This window comes from Miniopterus natalensis, chromosome 14, assembly GCF_054644295.1.
Source record: "Miniopterus natalensis isolate mMinNat1 chromosome 14, mMinNat1.hap1, whole genome shotgun sequence".
NCBI classification, from domain to species: domain Eukaryota; kingdom Metazoa; phylum Chordata; class Mammalia; order Chiroptera; family Miniopteridae; genus Miniopterus; species Miniopterus natalensis.
Window position 1 is genome coordinate 49635523 of NC_142094.1, and position 16150 is coordinate 49651672.

The window sequence follows — 16150 nt, forward strand, 5'->3', positions numbered from 1 at the left end:
TTTTTAAGAAAATATATGCCTGAGCCCCACTTTCAGAGATTCTAATTTATTCAGCCTAGAACAAGGCCGACACAACTGTGTTTATTAAAAGTTCTGTAAATGTGTCTGGTCCCGAACCAGAGAAGCACCCCCACCCCTGATGAGAACCTGCGCCCTTTCCCGTCCCCTTCCAATTTCGGTCACCTCGCTGGGGGTTTTGAAGGAAAGAAATGGCCGAGAATTCCAGAATGAGAGCACCAGCTGAACGCTGAAAAGTGGGGATTGTCTGATGTGGAGTGAATAAAGACGCCCCCTCCCGTGCTGTAGCTCCAGGAGAGCAAGTCGGCCTTGTCCCCCGGGCCCACCGGATCGATGGCAGCGATCGCCTGGAGCTCTGCGCGGAGGCGGGAGTTGCAGGCGCGCGCGTTGCGGGGCCGGGTGATTGATTAATGGTATCTGCCGGTGTCGGGATTAAAGAATGGCAGCGTGATGGCAGATATCTGTTGACTTTGCTCTCAGGACGAGATATGTGGATAGCGGAGATGACATTTTGTTGGAAAATTAAAGAGACGGACTTGTTTTTGTCTCGCTGACTTTTATTTCCAGATGTTAATTTCTTTCACTTCGAAGCCGCCTTTTATCAGCCTTCTCACTTTGTCGATTTTCCCCTCGAATTTCCAACGTGATTTCCTGCCTGGCGTTTCTTGAATGTTGACCATCCTTTGGGTCAGAACTCTGTGTTTCTTAAGCTCAGACTCAGCAGCGTTGGTGGCCAAGGCCTGTCCCCTGCCTGTAGCCATCGCCCTGTGTTTCTTCAGATCAGCACGGTGCTTTTTCCCACGTGCCTACCACTGGCATAGGTCGGGGTGCTGCGGACTCATCCCCAGACCCCCACAATAAAGCGAGGATGGCAATAGACCAAGTCACACGAAGCTTTCGGTTTCCCAGTGCATGTAAAAGGTAGATTTACACTATACTGCGGTCTGTGGCGTGGCAAGAGCATTATGTCTAAAAACCAACGTACATACCTTAATTAAAAATGCTTTATTGCTAAAATATACGAACTGTCACCTGAGCCTGTGAGAACAGACGTGCTCAACACAGTGTTGCCGCAAATCTTCAAAAAAAGTGTAGTATGTGCGAAGCGCAATAAAACAAGGTATGCCTGTATGTCTGTGCCCCTTCCTCATGTTTTAACCTAGGTGTCTGCTTTCAGTGTGCTCAGAAAGGTCAAGATAATGAAAAGAAAAGTGTATAAAACATAACATTTTAATTTATAAATCAATGAAACCATTGGTCCAGGCTTTGAGTTAGGATATAAAGTGGAATTTTAAAAAATATATAAGATGTGTAAGAAAATGGTATAACTCCTTCCAGATGAATTCTAAATATTTTGTGTGAATTAGTAATAGCTCTGTGGCCTCCTCCCTCACACCATAAACAAAAATTAAATCAAAGTGGATCAAAGACCTAAGTGTAAGAACTAAAACTATAAAACTCTTAGAAGAAAACAGAAGCTTAAGTCTTCATGGCCTGGATTTGACAATGGATTCTTAGATATGACACCAAAAACACAAGTAACAAAAGAAACAATAGATACATTGGACTTTATTAAAGTTTAAAACTTCTGTACATTGAAGATACTATCGAGAGAGTGAAAAGACAACCTGCAGAATGAGAGGTGAATTTATATATCACATATCTGATAAAGGCGTAGTGTTTAGAGTGTATAAAGAACTCTTATACCTCCACAGCAAAAAGACAAGCCGATTTAAACGTGGACAAAGGACTTGATTAGACATTTCTGCAAAGAAGACGTACAAATGGCCAATAAGCACATGAAAAGATGCTCAACATCATGAGTATTAGGGAAATGCAAGCGAAAACCACAATGAGATGCTACTTCACACCTACTAGGATGGCCATACTTTAAAAAAAAAACACAAAATAAAACTATGGGTGATGGGTGAAGAGAAATTAGAAGGCTGGGCATTGCTGGTGGGAATGTAAAATGGGATAGCCAGTGTGGAAAAGTCTTGTGGTTTCTCAGAAAGTTAAACACAGAATTACCATATCATCTAATAATTTTCGCTGCGAGGCATATACCCAAAAGAACTGAAACCAGATATTCAGACAAATATTTGTACACAAATGTTCATAACAGTACTATTCACAACAGCCAAAAGGTAGAAACAACCAAAATATCCATCAGTAGATGAATGGATGAGCAAAATGTGGTTTATCCATACAATGGAATATTATTCAGCCACAAAAAAGTATGATACCTGCTACAACATGAATGAGCCTTGAAAACATTAAGCTAAGTGAAGGAAGCCAGTTCATATTTTCAAATGTATGTGATTTCAATCATTTTTATTATTTAAACCTGAAGATCACAAGCTATGTGCGTCTGTTACTCATGTGTGTGTATGTTGACATGCATCTTTTGCCACATACCTGAACTGATTCTGTCCTTTGGGCCATCTCTCTCTTTTAGTTTCAGTTCAAACTAAGACCATAAAAGGAAATAGCAAGAAAAGGAATGCCCAGGCCAGTGACTCTGGTATCATGTTGTATTCGAATATGACACTTGAGTCTACACTGAGCCAAGCGTTCTCCTATTAGTCTCTGAGCATGGGTCTGAAGCCGTGTGACTGTGTTTTATTTCATAAGTGTATGTGTGTGGCGGGCTGGGAGGGGGTGGTTGGAATGTCATCTTCTGATTTCCTGCCTTTCACAGCAACAGTAATCAACTCAAATGTATGTGGTAGTGAGGACCCAGTGAAGGCTTATCTTCCAAATTTTGAAAGAAGCCAGAAGTCCACTTTTTATATGAAATCTCCCATTTAAAAAAAAAAAAAAAGTTGCCAACCAGTTAAGAAATGCTTAAAATCGTCTTTCATAAAAACAAAGCATGTTTGCCAGTCACGTAAGTTCTGTAGTCCACCCGACTGTGACTTCCAAATAAAGAGATAATTAGAATGTTGTACATTCAGTGACAGAAATGTGTGCAGGTCACAACTCTGCCGGTAATGATTTCTCAAAAGCTTTTCTAATTACTTTCTAGTCACTTGTCAATAGTTTAGGGCACTTTTTGTTCTTCTAGAATGAGTGATTCATTCAACCCTGGGATCTGGACGATGCTGTTCACGGCTCCCTTGTCTGTTAAGTAAATACACGTTTGGTAAATTCCACAAGTGAGCCTCTGGGATGTGTTTTGACAGTTTTGCCCATTCAGGTTGTCTGCTACTTCATCGCCTGACTTTTACATTCTTTATTGGATTGTGAAAAGGGGACGGCTTTCCCCTCTGGTCTTGTTTCATAGAATAGAACTGATTCATTCTCATTTTTGAATGGCGCTGTAATTAACATGGTTCCTTTTGTTTAACAACCTCAATTTACATAGTACCTGCTCATTCCAGAGCATCATTATTGATGGTACAGCCTCGCTGACTGATGTCTGAGGGCTCTGGGAATAGTGTTTATTAATTATCTGCAGCAAACCGGGTAACTAAGGGGAGGCTCTGCTACCATGACTTTGATGAAAGTGACGCTGATGATTTTTTTAATTGCTTAATGATAGATTTGATCGTTTTAAAGCGAAATAGAATACATGCTGACCTGCTAAGGAGGTAGTGTTAAATCATAATCGCTTTTAAAAAGATAAAGAAAGAGAAAAATCAGGACTCTGGGCACCTTTGGGCTATATTTCTACTAAGAATACCTAAGTTTACCTTCAGTTTATATGAATGTATAATTTCCTGGAATAATGTCATCATCAAAGTGCTTGTAAATATTTTATACCACATAGTAAATGCAGATGTCCTCAGAGCCCAAGCAGGCTATTGTATGAAGCAGTTGGTCCAACGTTGTAGATTTGGACAAACGAGAGTATAGAACTTGCTTAAAAACATCTAAGTCTGAGTTTGTTGTTGTTGTTTTTAACTTTGGGGCCAGGGGACAGGGGATGGGACTACATCTGTGGGCCTCATTTGGCTCTTTGTGGTCTAGTTGGCTTAAATGCTCTATAGAGAAAAAGAGGCATTAAGACTTTATAGTCATTGAGTCCTAACATTGCAGAGGTGTTTCCTTCTCTCCAGAGCTTCTGTGCCTACATTGGACTTCCCAAGACAAGAATGGTAATTATTTCGTCTGGGTTTGTTTTTATGAGAGTGGTCATTGGGATCTTTCTACCTCCTATCTATAGGCAGAAGTTCCCCACTTGTCTTGAATCGTCAAATAATAAAAAACGGTGAAAGAACTGCCTTTTCCAAAAAAGGCTCCTCCTGTCTGAGTAACATCCACACTGAGGGAAACGACCCACCCCGGTCATGGTCCCAGAGTCCGTGTGGCTGGCCCAGCCGCTCCGTGAGCAGCCCCCCGGGAGAGCTGGGCATGACTCCTCTGCTTTCCCAAAGCAGTACGTTTGTCCTTTTATTGGACTCAGTGGCCAGAAGTTCCCAAGCCATGTCTAAAACTCAGCACTCCAGATCGTTAGGAAATATCACTGTGTTTTCCATCTGTCTGGTTGGTATTCTGCAACATACATACAAAACCACGTGCTTCAAAATAAAAAGTTCTTTCACAGTATTTCCTTGTACTCCGGCACTCCATAGACGTCCCTGCGTGCCGACAATAGCTGCATCTTTTCAAACGCCTTTGACCTGGTTCTAAAATTGCTAATGATGTTTTTGAGAGCCAGAAAATAACCTCCCTTCTCTTAGTCCTTAAAAGAAGATTCAACGGGCTGTTTTTACTTTTAAAATGAATTTATTAGAAACCACATCCTTGATAAATTTTGTACAAAGAAAGTTAAACATAAGTGTGCTGAGGCATGATCATTAATTTCTGGTCCGTGTACTGCTTACAGCTCAGTGGCTAAAATCATTTCTTGAATATTTTGAATTGAGCAAAGGGAACATTTTCTGGTGAATTATATTTGAGGCTTTCTCCCCTTCAGCCATGTTACTATAACATGATATGGGCGTCAGTCAATTCTGCCCTCTCATAGAGAATATTTTAGCCTGCTCATCTCCAAAATACGAGTTCAGTAATGTTTTTACGTTCACTCAGGTCAGTCTTACGGGGGCCCAGGTAGCATTACTGTTTTATGAATGGAAAGCAGTGATGCTTCTTCCAGTGATACAAGCTCCATGACCAAAGTCTTATCTTTAGTGATGCCAGGCCAGTCCTTCAGGAAGCACCCTGCTCAATTGGCGGATCCCTGATTCGTTCCATTATGGGGCAGGAAAGTGCTGAATGCCTACTGTATACTCTCCCCTCCCCCTAGCATACTGAAAAAGAGAGGAAACGTTTAGCCAAAACCCACTTTGCAGCCTGTCACCCAATAAAAAGGGCCATGGATCAAGGATATGATTCATTCTGGGTAACTGTGAAAACAAAAGCTTACTTTAGAATTGGAATGCCAAGCTCCCAGGATGACTCCCGGGACCCCTGTGGAAAGGACAGAAGTGCAGGAAGGAACTTCTCTTCCCAGGAATTCATTCATCAGGCTCACACTGACACGGAGAATTCCAGCCGGCGGCATCAGTTTGGATTTTCCCTTACGCTTCCCATTGTTTCTGCCCCTCAGGAAGATCCTCACACAGTCAACAAGGGAAGTGTTTATAAAACTTTTAATTTCTCAAACTATTTCAATAACGGGAGCACGGCTATTCCCATTCTATAGGCCCTTCGAAAGTCTGAAACTGGAAACTCTGGACTCGGTATCACGTCTGCATTGGGGTAGGCCTGCGAGCTTGTGTTCTTTGCTGGTGTTTTGGTGAGTGGTTGCATCTGAAGTTAAATTATTCAAGAAAAGTAAACCTAACAATGTTACTAATTTTTAAATAAAATAATCCCTAAGCGTCTAATACTATTCTGACCAAGGACAATCTATTTTTTAAAAGATTCCCCTCTAGGTTGTGTGTTCTGTTTGGTTTGATTGGGGTGAGGGAACACATAGTGGGGGGGAAAAACTTACATAACTGTCTCTGCATGAAATTTTGCTTTCACTCTGCAAGAGTGAGCACCTCTAATACGTTTGGCCGGGAACTTTCGTTGTTGTTGTATTACAATTGAAGGTAGCCAGTAAGAAATGAAGAAATAATTGTTTGCAACAAATGTATGTTTGTGTGTGAAGACCAGGACATGTGCACCCTTGCCAGTATCTCTCCTCTTGCCAGACAGGGTTAATACTTAGGATGCGGAGGTATTTCCCAGGAGGCCAAGAGAGTGAGGGAGGGATTTATGGCTCCTGCAAAGGCCTGAGCCCGTTGCCTCTTGTTCCATTGATTCCTTCAGTGGCAGACTATAGATCCGTCAGACTAGAGTTTTTCCGCGGACCTGATAGCATTGTGGATCTGTTCCCTGCCTTTCAACGTGGGCGTCTCCAGTGCCGCACTGGATATGCTCTGAGGGCAGGAACGGATCACAAACCTTTCATATGCTCCATTTTTCACCTTCTTCCGTTTTCTCATTGCTTTATTTCTTCCATAAATACTTATTGGGAACATTACGCTGGTGACAGACACAGTGGTAAAAATAGTAATAAAGTAGCAGTAATAATCTCCCTCCTATTCATTTGAAATTACATATATAATACCATCAATCTTGAAAGGAGAAAGTATTATATAAATAGTATTTTGCTGAAATAATTCCAGTATTGATGGTGTTCATCAATATTAGGGATTTTAAGTTATAAATTAAAATTGCTACATTATGTCAATTAAAGGAATTCAGTGTAACGGTAGCACTTGATAGAATGACAAAATTCAATATTACAGCTATTATGCAAAAGAAAAAAAGAAAAAATTCAACCCTACTTGTTTCCTCCTTTTCAACTGTCAGTATCATCTTCCAACTTTTGTGATGCCTCCCCTGGGAACCACATATCTTCTCCAATTTTACCTTAAGGACAAATCACATGGAGGTAATAATAAAAAGCTAATGTCAGTCTGAGAGGAGATGCTATAATGGGAAAGCACTACACTGGAAAGAATTTTCAGAGTTTTATAGGTATCAAAAATATATTTATGTTATTGTACTTAACCCTTTTTAGTATTTGGAGCTTCTATCCTGAAAGGAACACACAGTACATTCCTTTTTCTGATGTGCCCTGAAATACAAACTCTAATGTAACATTTGCCCTTGAACTGCTAGAGCTCCACTACCAGCACAGAAGGCCCCTCAGTGCAAGGGCCTGGTCTCCTTTACTGGCCGTGTCCCCAGCGTCTGCATCTCACACAGAGTTCTGGGCTCAATGATTACTCACTGAGTGCACTGATTTCATGACTATACGGTTACATGTATTTATATGGCACCCTCTAGCTTTCAAAGCATTTTCACGTAGATTATTTTATTTGGCTATAACAACAATTCTGTGAGAAAGATAGGACAGATGTTTTAATCAATGAGTAAAATTGCAGTTCAAGTGGGTTATGGCACACCCAGGATAGGGGGGCAAGGTCATAATAGTCCATTGGTGTGTTTTTAAATATCAGTTATGATTCAGTGAATGGTTATTGTTATAGCCCAGTCACTGTGCTAAACATTCTAACTGGATCGCCTCACTTAACCCTTCCAGCAGCCCCGTGATCGAGCCTGTGTTCATCCCCGTCTTGGAGATGAAGGAGCACAGGGCAGCCCAGCCAGCCTCAGCGCTAGGGGTTGGGCTCCAGCGGCGGGAGGTCACAGCCGGAGCTCTCCACACGGCCTACCCGCCACCCTGCAGCTTCCAGGATGTCCCTCCGAAATGCATGTCAGCATTCACACACGAATCAAAGAACGACCGTGGTGATTCCTTAATGACTTTATTGAATGATTTGCTGTTGTTATAGTAGATGCTTTCTAATGTTTCTGTAAGTTTATTAGCCAGAGAGGATTGCTGTTACAGGTTATGGATAAAGAGACGATACAAGAGAAAAAGAAAAGTCAGACAAGCTGCCGGAATGAGGAGAGAGGCAGATCATCACTCCTCTGTGATAGATAAGGCACCTCCCAGGCAATGGGGAATGAGTCTGAAAAAATGTACCAAGGCAGCGGAATCCGTGTCGGGTCTTGTAAAAGATGCTGCAGTCAGAGAAGAGCCGACCACTGCCAACCAAATGGGATGATCGCAGCGGGGGAGAACCTCATCGGAACTCAGCAGTGTGGCTTTTAATGAATGTTCCTACCTGCCTCTGCCATATACATAGTTTGGAACTTCTGCCTCCAGCTTGGGCTCTCCTCAACTCCTTATTAACAAGTGCGCCTCGTCCTGACCCAGATATCCGGAGTCGCTAAAAACACACTAAACTTCAAGAGAGCAGAAGCCTGGGGGCAGTTCTACTACCAAGAAGCTGCAGTAATTGAGCGTATGAGGACTGTTTATGTGGGGTAAATACGTTACAATCAACATTGTTCTAAACGTATGCAAACCAGAGCAATAATGAAGTAGGAAGGGTAGAATAGAATCATTAGCATTATCTACAGCCTGTGAAAACCAAAGGATGAATGTCACAATGTAACAGAGAGCCACTGGACCTGGACTCTCCATCTTGGCAAATAATATGTTGAGGTGGCCTTGGGCAAGTCCTATCACCTCTAAACCGGCATTGCTGTGGTGGTCATGTCCTGTAGGTTGAATTTTATTTATTTATTTACTTACTTACTTATTTATTTATTATTATTTCAAAGAGAGGAAGGGAGAGGGAGAGAGAGAGAAACATCAGTGATGAGAGTCACCGATCGGCTGCCTCTCGCACGCCCCCTACTGGGGATCAAGCCACAACCGGGGCATGTGCCCCAACCGGAATTCGAACCAGGACCTCCTGGTTCATAGGTCGATGCTCAACCACTGAGCCATGCGGGCTGGGCTGTAGGCTGAATGTTAAATCACATCTCATCATACATAAGATAAATAGGTAAATTCCTCAAGTACTTTTAAAATGTTTTTCAAGGACGTGAATTGAAATGTGTGTCTGATATGTAATATACACTTATTTAACATTTTGGTACTTCCTGCTGAAAGTTATTCTCACTTACACCTAAAGCCACCTCTCCTTACTCAGACTTTCTTTTTCATAGAGCAAATCGGCCAGGAGATGTTGGAAAACCTCAGCCATGACAGAGAAAAGATACAGAGAGCACGTGAAAGAGTAAGTGGAAGTGGTACAGTCTTTTCACAAACTCGGTAAATAAGGCATAAAGTCAAGGGTCTTTGGCACCTGGGTAGACAGTCCCAATCGCATAGATGTAACTATACGTGACAATGGCGGGGGGTGGCGGGGGGGCGGGTGTAAGGCCTGGGGAGAGGAAACAAGTGAGTGTGGATGGAGAAAGTATAAGCGGACTCTTTACATATCCATCCTGAAATGTCCCCACCTTGATATTTATTCAGCTCTGTCGCTGAAAAGAAGGTCATTGAGGGAGATTATGTTAGATTTTTCAGAGCAAAATCTAAAGATATTGATCTTATCTTCCCTCAATTCATTTTGCTTCCATTTATATTCCTAGAACTTTGCACATTCACAGATTGGAAAAATTATTAATTACCGACACATATCAAACTTTGTCAGCCTTTGAGACATTTGCTTTTATATCCAGTTCAAGTATCCAGCTTAAAGCTCCTGGGATTATCCATCACATGTACTTTTCTACATCTGAGAAATTCCAGAGATTGTATAGGTGTCAAAAATGTATTTCAGTGCATTTTTTATGAATTGGATTTTCTATCATGAAAGAAAATGATTGTTTGCCACTGCACTTTGAAAATAACCTTGTTGCCTGATGCTGGTCTTTTGTTTTAATGCTGGTCTTCTTCTCCCAGCTTCGGGAAACAGATGCCAACTTGGGGAAAAGCTCCAGGGTCCTGACGGGGATGTTGCGAAGGTAAGAGCAAGGTAGGGACCCATCTTCCTCTCTCTCCTTTTTTTTAACTGTGTTTCTCATCTCGTTGCAACTGGGCATTTTTCAAGCATGCAAGCTTCTGTTCTTAGTACCCTGTGTCAGGACCCTTTTGAAATGCCGGAGCACTGATATTAACTCTTTTTTTGGACAGGGACACACACTGAGCACCTTAGATTAGAGAGAAGGTTTGAGCTAGAGGGGTTACCTCAAGCTATGGGAAAAAATTAGGGTTAGACATGAAGTATTTTTTCATAGCCTGAGGAAGGCCCCATGGCAGGAGCTGAGTGATTTTATTTTCTATTTCGGTAGTCTCTTTCTGAGAGGGAATGCAGGCCTGCGGTATCGGGAGCACCCCCGGTATTAGCTCTGCACTCTCTTGCCTTTGTTTTCATTTCTTTTTTAAGCGATGCTGTTTGGGGAAACATCTCAATTTTATGTATACTTCAAGATGGTTTTTAAAATTTAAAGAATACCCGAATAATCTGAATTCACATGTGCGAGCAAACAAATGTTAATGTTTTATATGTGTAATTAACCTTTGATGGAGAATATTCGAGAGAGCTTGAAAATAATGAGTGCAGGTAATTTTCTATATTCTGCATTTTCTGAGGGGAGTGGGAATTGCTTTCATTGGTATGAAAATTGGAGCCATTTTTTTCTTAGGTGTATTCAGCATGTAATTATTTTACATTCAGACTCTACCAAATACGAGTATTATCTAGCATAACCTTCAATTTAGAAGCGTGGGTAGAAATGTGAGTGGGAGATGTTGAGAATCGCCTCTAGAATAGCTTAATTGGATTTATAAAGAAGAGAATAGTTTTTCTCATTGATACTATAGAGACAACTATTTGAAAATAAGTAAAGTCTTCTCTGATCATGAGTCCATATATAATAACTTGTTAGAAGTATGTTTGCTGTGTTAAGAGATCAGTCACATAAGAACCAATCAAAGCTGTGGTTGCTGAGTCTCCAAGGCCGATGTGATTTCCTATCAGGCTGATCAGTAGCAAAGTCAAAAGCTCTGGGACATTTTCAACCAACGTTGACCTAACTCCACACGCCTCTCCTTCTCCTAAATGCACCGTCCAGATTCAGAACCATAAACCACCCAATTCTCTGATTAAGAGTAAGATGTCAGTGACCTAGAAAACTCAAAACCCATGGAGAAGCGGTGACTGAAAGGAATGCTTCAGTGCCTATAGACAATAAGAAAGAAAAAAGGAAGCCACCCTCCATGGCTTCCCTGGGAGGCCCCCGATGCGAGCTGTAATGCGTATTCTGCATATGTCTCCATTTCGTCAAATCTCATTAAAGAGTCCCCCTGCTTTATGTCAATTGAGCTGTCTAGAAATCATTCATCATTTTTAGTGCAAAAAAAATCATGTGGTTATTTAAATAATATCATATTAATGTGAAAGTTCAGCTGTCATTGAATGGTATGGCTTAATCAGATGTAGCATTTAGGAAAAATAGTTTATTCAGGCCGTACGTGGCTTTCAGGTTGGCAGATTCAAATAAGGATTTATGAGTTTCTAAACCATGTATTTCTGTCCATGTTTCTGCTTGATGTACTTCACCCTTCTGTGCAGGGCACCGCAGACAGTCATTTCAACAAATAAAGCATCTCCCAGTATTGCGTTTGAATAAATTTGCAAGTCATTTAGGGAGGGTGAAACCCAAACAACTCCTGCCACCTCTGACGGGGCTCTCTGTAGGGAAATCACACCAGTGCTGCTGTTTGTTTCAGACGCCAGCAGAAGAAAATGACTCTGCTGAGTCTACTTGGGGTTCCCTTTGTCGGCAAACTCGGTCAGTCACTGACGCATCTCCTTGTGGGATCCGTCTAGAGTATGAGCAGGAATAAAAATCCCCGGGTGGACATCACCTTGCTGTATCTGAGCCCAGGAAACTCTTAAGCCCACCTGTGCGCCGCAGCAGTTGTGTTTTTCACTAGGCACGGCTGGAATCTTGGTATCAGCCAAGGCACCCAGGCCCTTTGAATCAATACTGGAACCGATGTGTCTTCAGAGCCACATGCAGATGGTGGGTGGGTGCTAGTTTCCAAGTACTATCCCACATGATATACAGTTTCTTTTGGAACTGGGAAAAGGCAAAGATGGTTTATTTACTTCATTATTTCTTACTGTTGCCTGGGAAACAGTCTCTAGAGAAGCGGGCCCCGGGTTGATGTGCCAGTCTTCCGTTCAGATGCTCTGGTTTTGCTCCCTCCGTTCCCTCCTCCCCGTCCCGTGGCATTCACTTCCGCTCTGCTGGGGTGTTATTCCAGGAGTCACAGCCTCTCCCCAGACTGCTCGCGCCAGGGTATGTCCACAGGTGCTTCTGATTCAGGAAAAGTTGCACTGTTGGACAGTGTGCTCACCTGTCACCCTCAGGAACGTGTAAAGGAAATGAACGTCGTTTTTGTGCATGTGAGTGTCTACCTGTATACGTCATAGGCTCCCTTATTTCCACATGGTCAATTCTGTGTGACTGCGAATAGGTAAATAGTCTATAGCATACCAAACCAAGGAATTGCTTTATTAAAAAGAAAAAATGCTTATTATTTTTAATTGTTTAAACTTAGGTTGTTTTTAAATTTGTAAAATGAAATGGACCTGCCGTGGCCCCTTAGTTGGGTCATTGTACTTATATTGATTAGTCTGCAGTGAAGACAAGTAAAACCAGTGTTCCATCAGCTCCAAAATCTGTACATGTATCCTCCTGACTGTCTGTAATACTGACCAAAAGCAGATAGGAAATAAAACCAGTAAGTGACAGCCACTACCATTTATACTTTTTTATTTTTTATTAACATAAAATGAGATTTTTAAAAATCTATTTCCTTCCTTTTTCAGCTTATTTGCTTTCTAGTAAATATTTAATGCCTATATATAAGGCCTTGGGCATCCAGTTTGATTCTTGCCTTCAGAGTGCTTCAGTCTAGTAGAGAAAATGTGCCTCTAACCTGCTGAGGGAATTCATAAAATTACCTCATTCTCAAGGAAGCTGTTGAAGCATTTGCAACTCCCACGAATCCTTCCTGGTCATTAAAGAGGGTGCCAGGAAAATAAATAACTGATAGAAAAGATTTCAATAGCTATAAAACCAGTATGTTCAGGGGAAATAGAGAAATAGAGGATGATATCGAATCATAAGAGAAACAAGATTTGAAAAGAACTGAAGTATGCAGAATATTCTGAGACACGTCTGGTATAGTGAGATGAGCAACTGATTCGACCGACATAAATAAATAATGACTCTTCATGTAACTACACACTGTTACCAGAAGAGAAAACAAAGAAAATTGGCCCATTCAAAATTATAATAGTAAAACTTGACATCAGAATAGATAGAGCTGATTTCCTGTATTTTCCTTCTGTCTTGACGTAAGACTGAGAGCTACCCAGGGACAAACGTTCATTTCCTGGCTCTGCAGACAGAGTTTAAATAAAGTGGTATTTCAGATAATAACGAAAATGCTCATGAGACAAATGACCACTCAGGTGCTGATTGGGACCAAAGAAATGGGTTTTTCATGGACCTGCACAAAATCTTATTATTTGGTCGGTTGTCTTAAAGTGCCCCAAGTAGCACCGAGAGGCCTAAATGTTGCTCCTCAGATATTTGCATGCGTGTGAGTGTCTGTGCGTTTCCTCCTGCACTTTGACTGTGAGTCTTTTTTACATCAAACAGTGCTGGCAGTGAATGAAATGAAAATGGAAGTTTTCAAGGTTTTCCGTCAAAACAAAGGACATCGTGACTCTATTTCTTTTTACCTCTAAAGAGCGAATCATTTATCAGTGATAGTGTATTTGATTCTAGACATATCTGAAGGATTCCTTAGGAATGTAACAGTTATAATTTGGGATCTCCACTGACATAAATTTGGAGGACATTTTAATTAATTTATTTTGGCTTACTGCCTGCCTGTATATATGCTGGCAAAGACTTACAAAAAGAAATGGCATATGTGATATTTTTTTTAATATATTTTTTGTATGATTACCTTAATATCAGATGCTTTTCTCTCCCCCACGCATTACCTATGTTTGCCCCTACTATTTCCACAATTTTTAAAAAATCAGAATGTTTGCCTCAAAAAGTGAGTCCTGTTCACACTCCCAGCATCTTGCAGTAACTTCTTCAAACAGGCATGTAGTTGGTGAGAGGCCTTCGGAACTGATCCGCAGCATAAACAAAGCCGAAGGTACTGAACGCGGTGGGCCAAGCGGGCGCTGCTCATGCGTCGCTGTTCAATACACAGAATTTTTGTCAGGGCTGCTTCTGACTCACTGTAGGGTAGATTGCCACCCGTCATTGCTATCACATTGTATATTTCCAGCATGGTTTTGTTGCTTTGATAGGATGACAGATAAAACATCTGGAAAATTTAAGTGTACTGTCAGAATAATTCCTCAGGGTAAAAATACCAGAAATACCCATGCCAGATCTATAAGCTACAGAAATGTAAGTGTTTTAAATAAACAGGTTTATTCCTAAAGAGATGAGCCATGACTGAATGTTCTTTAATCTTCTTTAAAAATTCATTCTTTTCCCCGCCTCATTTTGCCAAGGAAACATTTTGTTATATTTTAATTGTTCTCATTACAGTTTCTGAAAATTCAACAGTAGAGAGTTTTCAAGACTTGCGAGAAAGGTGTCCTTGAGAATTTACCCTCAGTTTTTACGCCCTGAAAAATGTATGTCCTCTCGAAGGACCTTCCACTTACACGCTCCCGTTTCTCTGTTTCTCACACGGCTCGTTCTCGGCCTGTTTTCACGAGCGCCGAGCGTGAGCCCGACCTGGAATTACCGCAGCGAAACCGTAACCCCTGAGAAATTCCTCGCCCTTTAATCAAGTGCTTATTCTTTCCGAATAAACCCATTGAATTTGCTGCAGATCCTTTAGACTTAACAGATTTACGATCCGAGCTTAAAATAATGCTACAAAGAGGAAACTTTTAAAAAAATCTTGGTCCTTTTTGGGTGAGTAAATTTGTTACCGGGCACGCAGCTCGTTGCCTTGGTCCGATGGCCTGGCCTCTTCGAGGTTGACATGGTGACGTTTTTACAAAACTGGAGAACGGCTTTGGGTTTCTTTATATGTGTTTCTCTTTAATAACCTCCTTGTAGCTTTAAACATCAAATTCTGGTCATGGGTCAAACATTTGAATGCAGCATTTAAAGTTGTCTAATCCTACGGCTGTCCTCAGGGTGTGTCTGACCCCAGCGGTAGTTTACACACATTGTCGGATTGAATCTTTAAGACCCCTGTGAAAGCAGCATCCTGTCCCCATTTTACAGATGAGAATAACTGTGCTCAGTCACGTAAACTATCCATAGTCATGTATGTTGAAAGGTACGGAATATAGATACATGTTGTCACTTGTAACTCACTGAAGGGCAGAAGCAACTTCAAACAGGGTGGAAAATTAGGGCTCAAACACTGTCCTCGGGACTGGGTCCTGCTTCTCCATCTCATCTCAGTTCTTATATGTGGGGTCCGTCCTTTGTCAGGGTTTCTCTCTGAGGAGACACAGCTCTTGGAGGCTATAGTAGCTGTAACAATTTCATCTTCCCAGTAGATCCAGCAAAAATCATAGCATGGAGTCCTGTTGATTCTCGGTGACTCTGGTTAGGTAAGAACCCCACTGATCTGTGATCTGATGTTTTAGACCTGAGGCTTCGTGCGAGGGATGGACACACGGACTGAGAGTGGACAAATGATAGGTCCCTCAGAAAATCCAGGGCTTCTACTAAGAACGGGAATAGACACTAGGTGGGCAAAAATAACCGATGCTATCTTCAAAATGTTCAGGTGGACTTTCAGCTGTGTCCCGGGTCTCAGGTGAAACACCACCCTTTCCATCCAGCCCTCGGCGGTCCCCCAGCCAGAAGTGATCTGTCTTTGCTCTGATTCTTCTCACAGTCGCCTGTGCTTCTCACAGGGCACTGGGCCTTCTGCTTTGCATTGTGGGCATTGTGTTTATTAGCCACTGTGTCTGAATTTTCTCCCAGGTGGGTTTTATCCCCTTCCGCACCCCAAAAAGGGCTTTATACAGCTCCCCACATTATTGTGCATAGGGGAGGCTACCCCGGTGAGAGAGAAATAAAGCCCGGGAGTCATTCTGGTTTCCCCAAAGCTTGGACTTTCCACGATCTCCTGTGCAGATGTCCAGACAGGTTGATATGTCACTTGAATGCACAGCAGGAAACACCATCAGAGGATCCACAGTTTTTTATAAAATGAAAATAACTTTAGTTGTGGTCAAGCTGAGCC

The 16150-nt window shown here is 41.8% G+C and overlaps 1 protein-coding gene across 2 annotated transcripts in view; it reads left to right on the forward strand.

Annotated features, from left to right (window-relative positions):
• VTI1A (vesicle transport through interaction with t-SNAREs 1A) overlaps positions 1 to 16150 on the forward strand; it is a 278749-nt gene that overhangs the window by 150573 nt on the left and 112026 nt on the right. For both annotated transcript variants that reach the window (XM_016212143.2, XM_087823943.1), the window contains exons 6-7: positions 9046 to 9116; positions 9788 to 9849. In XM_016212143.2, the coding sequence (XP_016067629.1) occupies positions 9046 to 9116; positions 9788 to 9849 (133 nt within the window). The remainder of the gene's footprint in view (positions 1 to 9045; positions 9117 to 9787; positions 9850 to 16150) is intronic.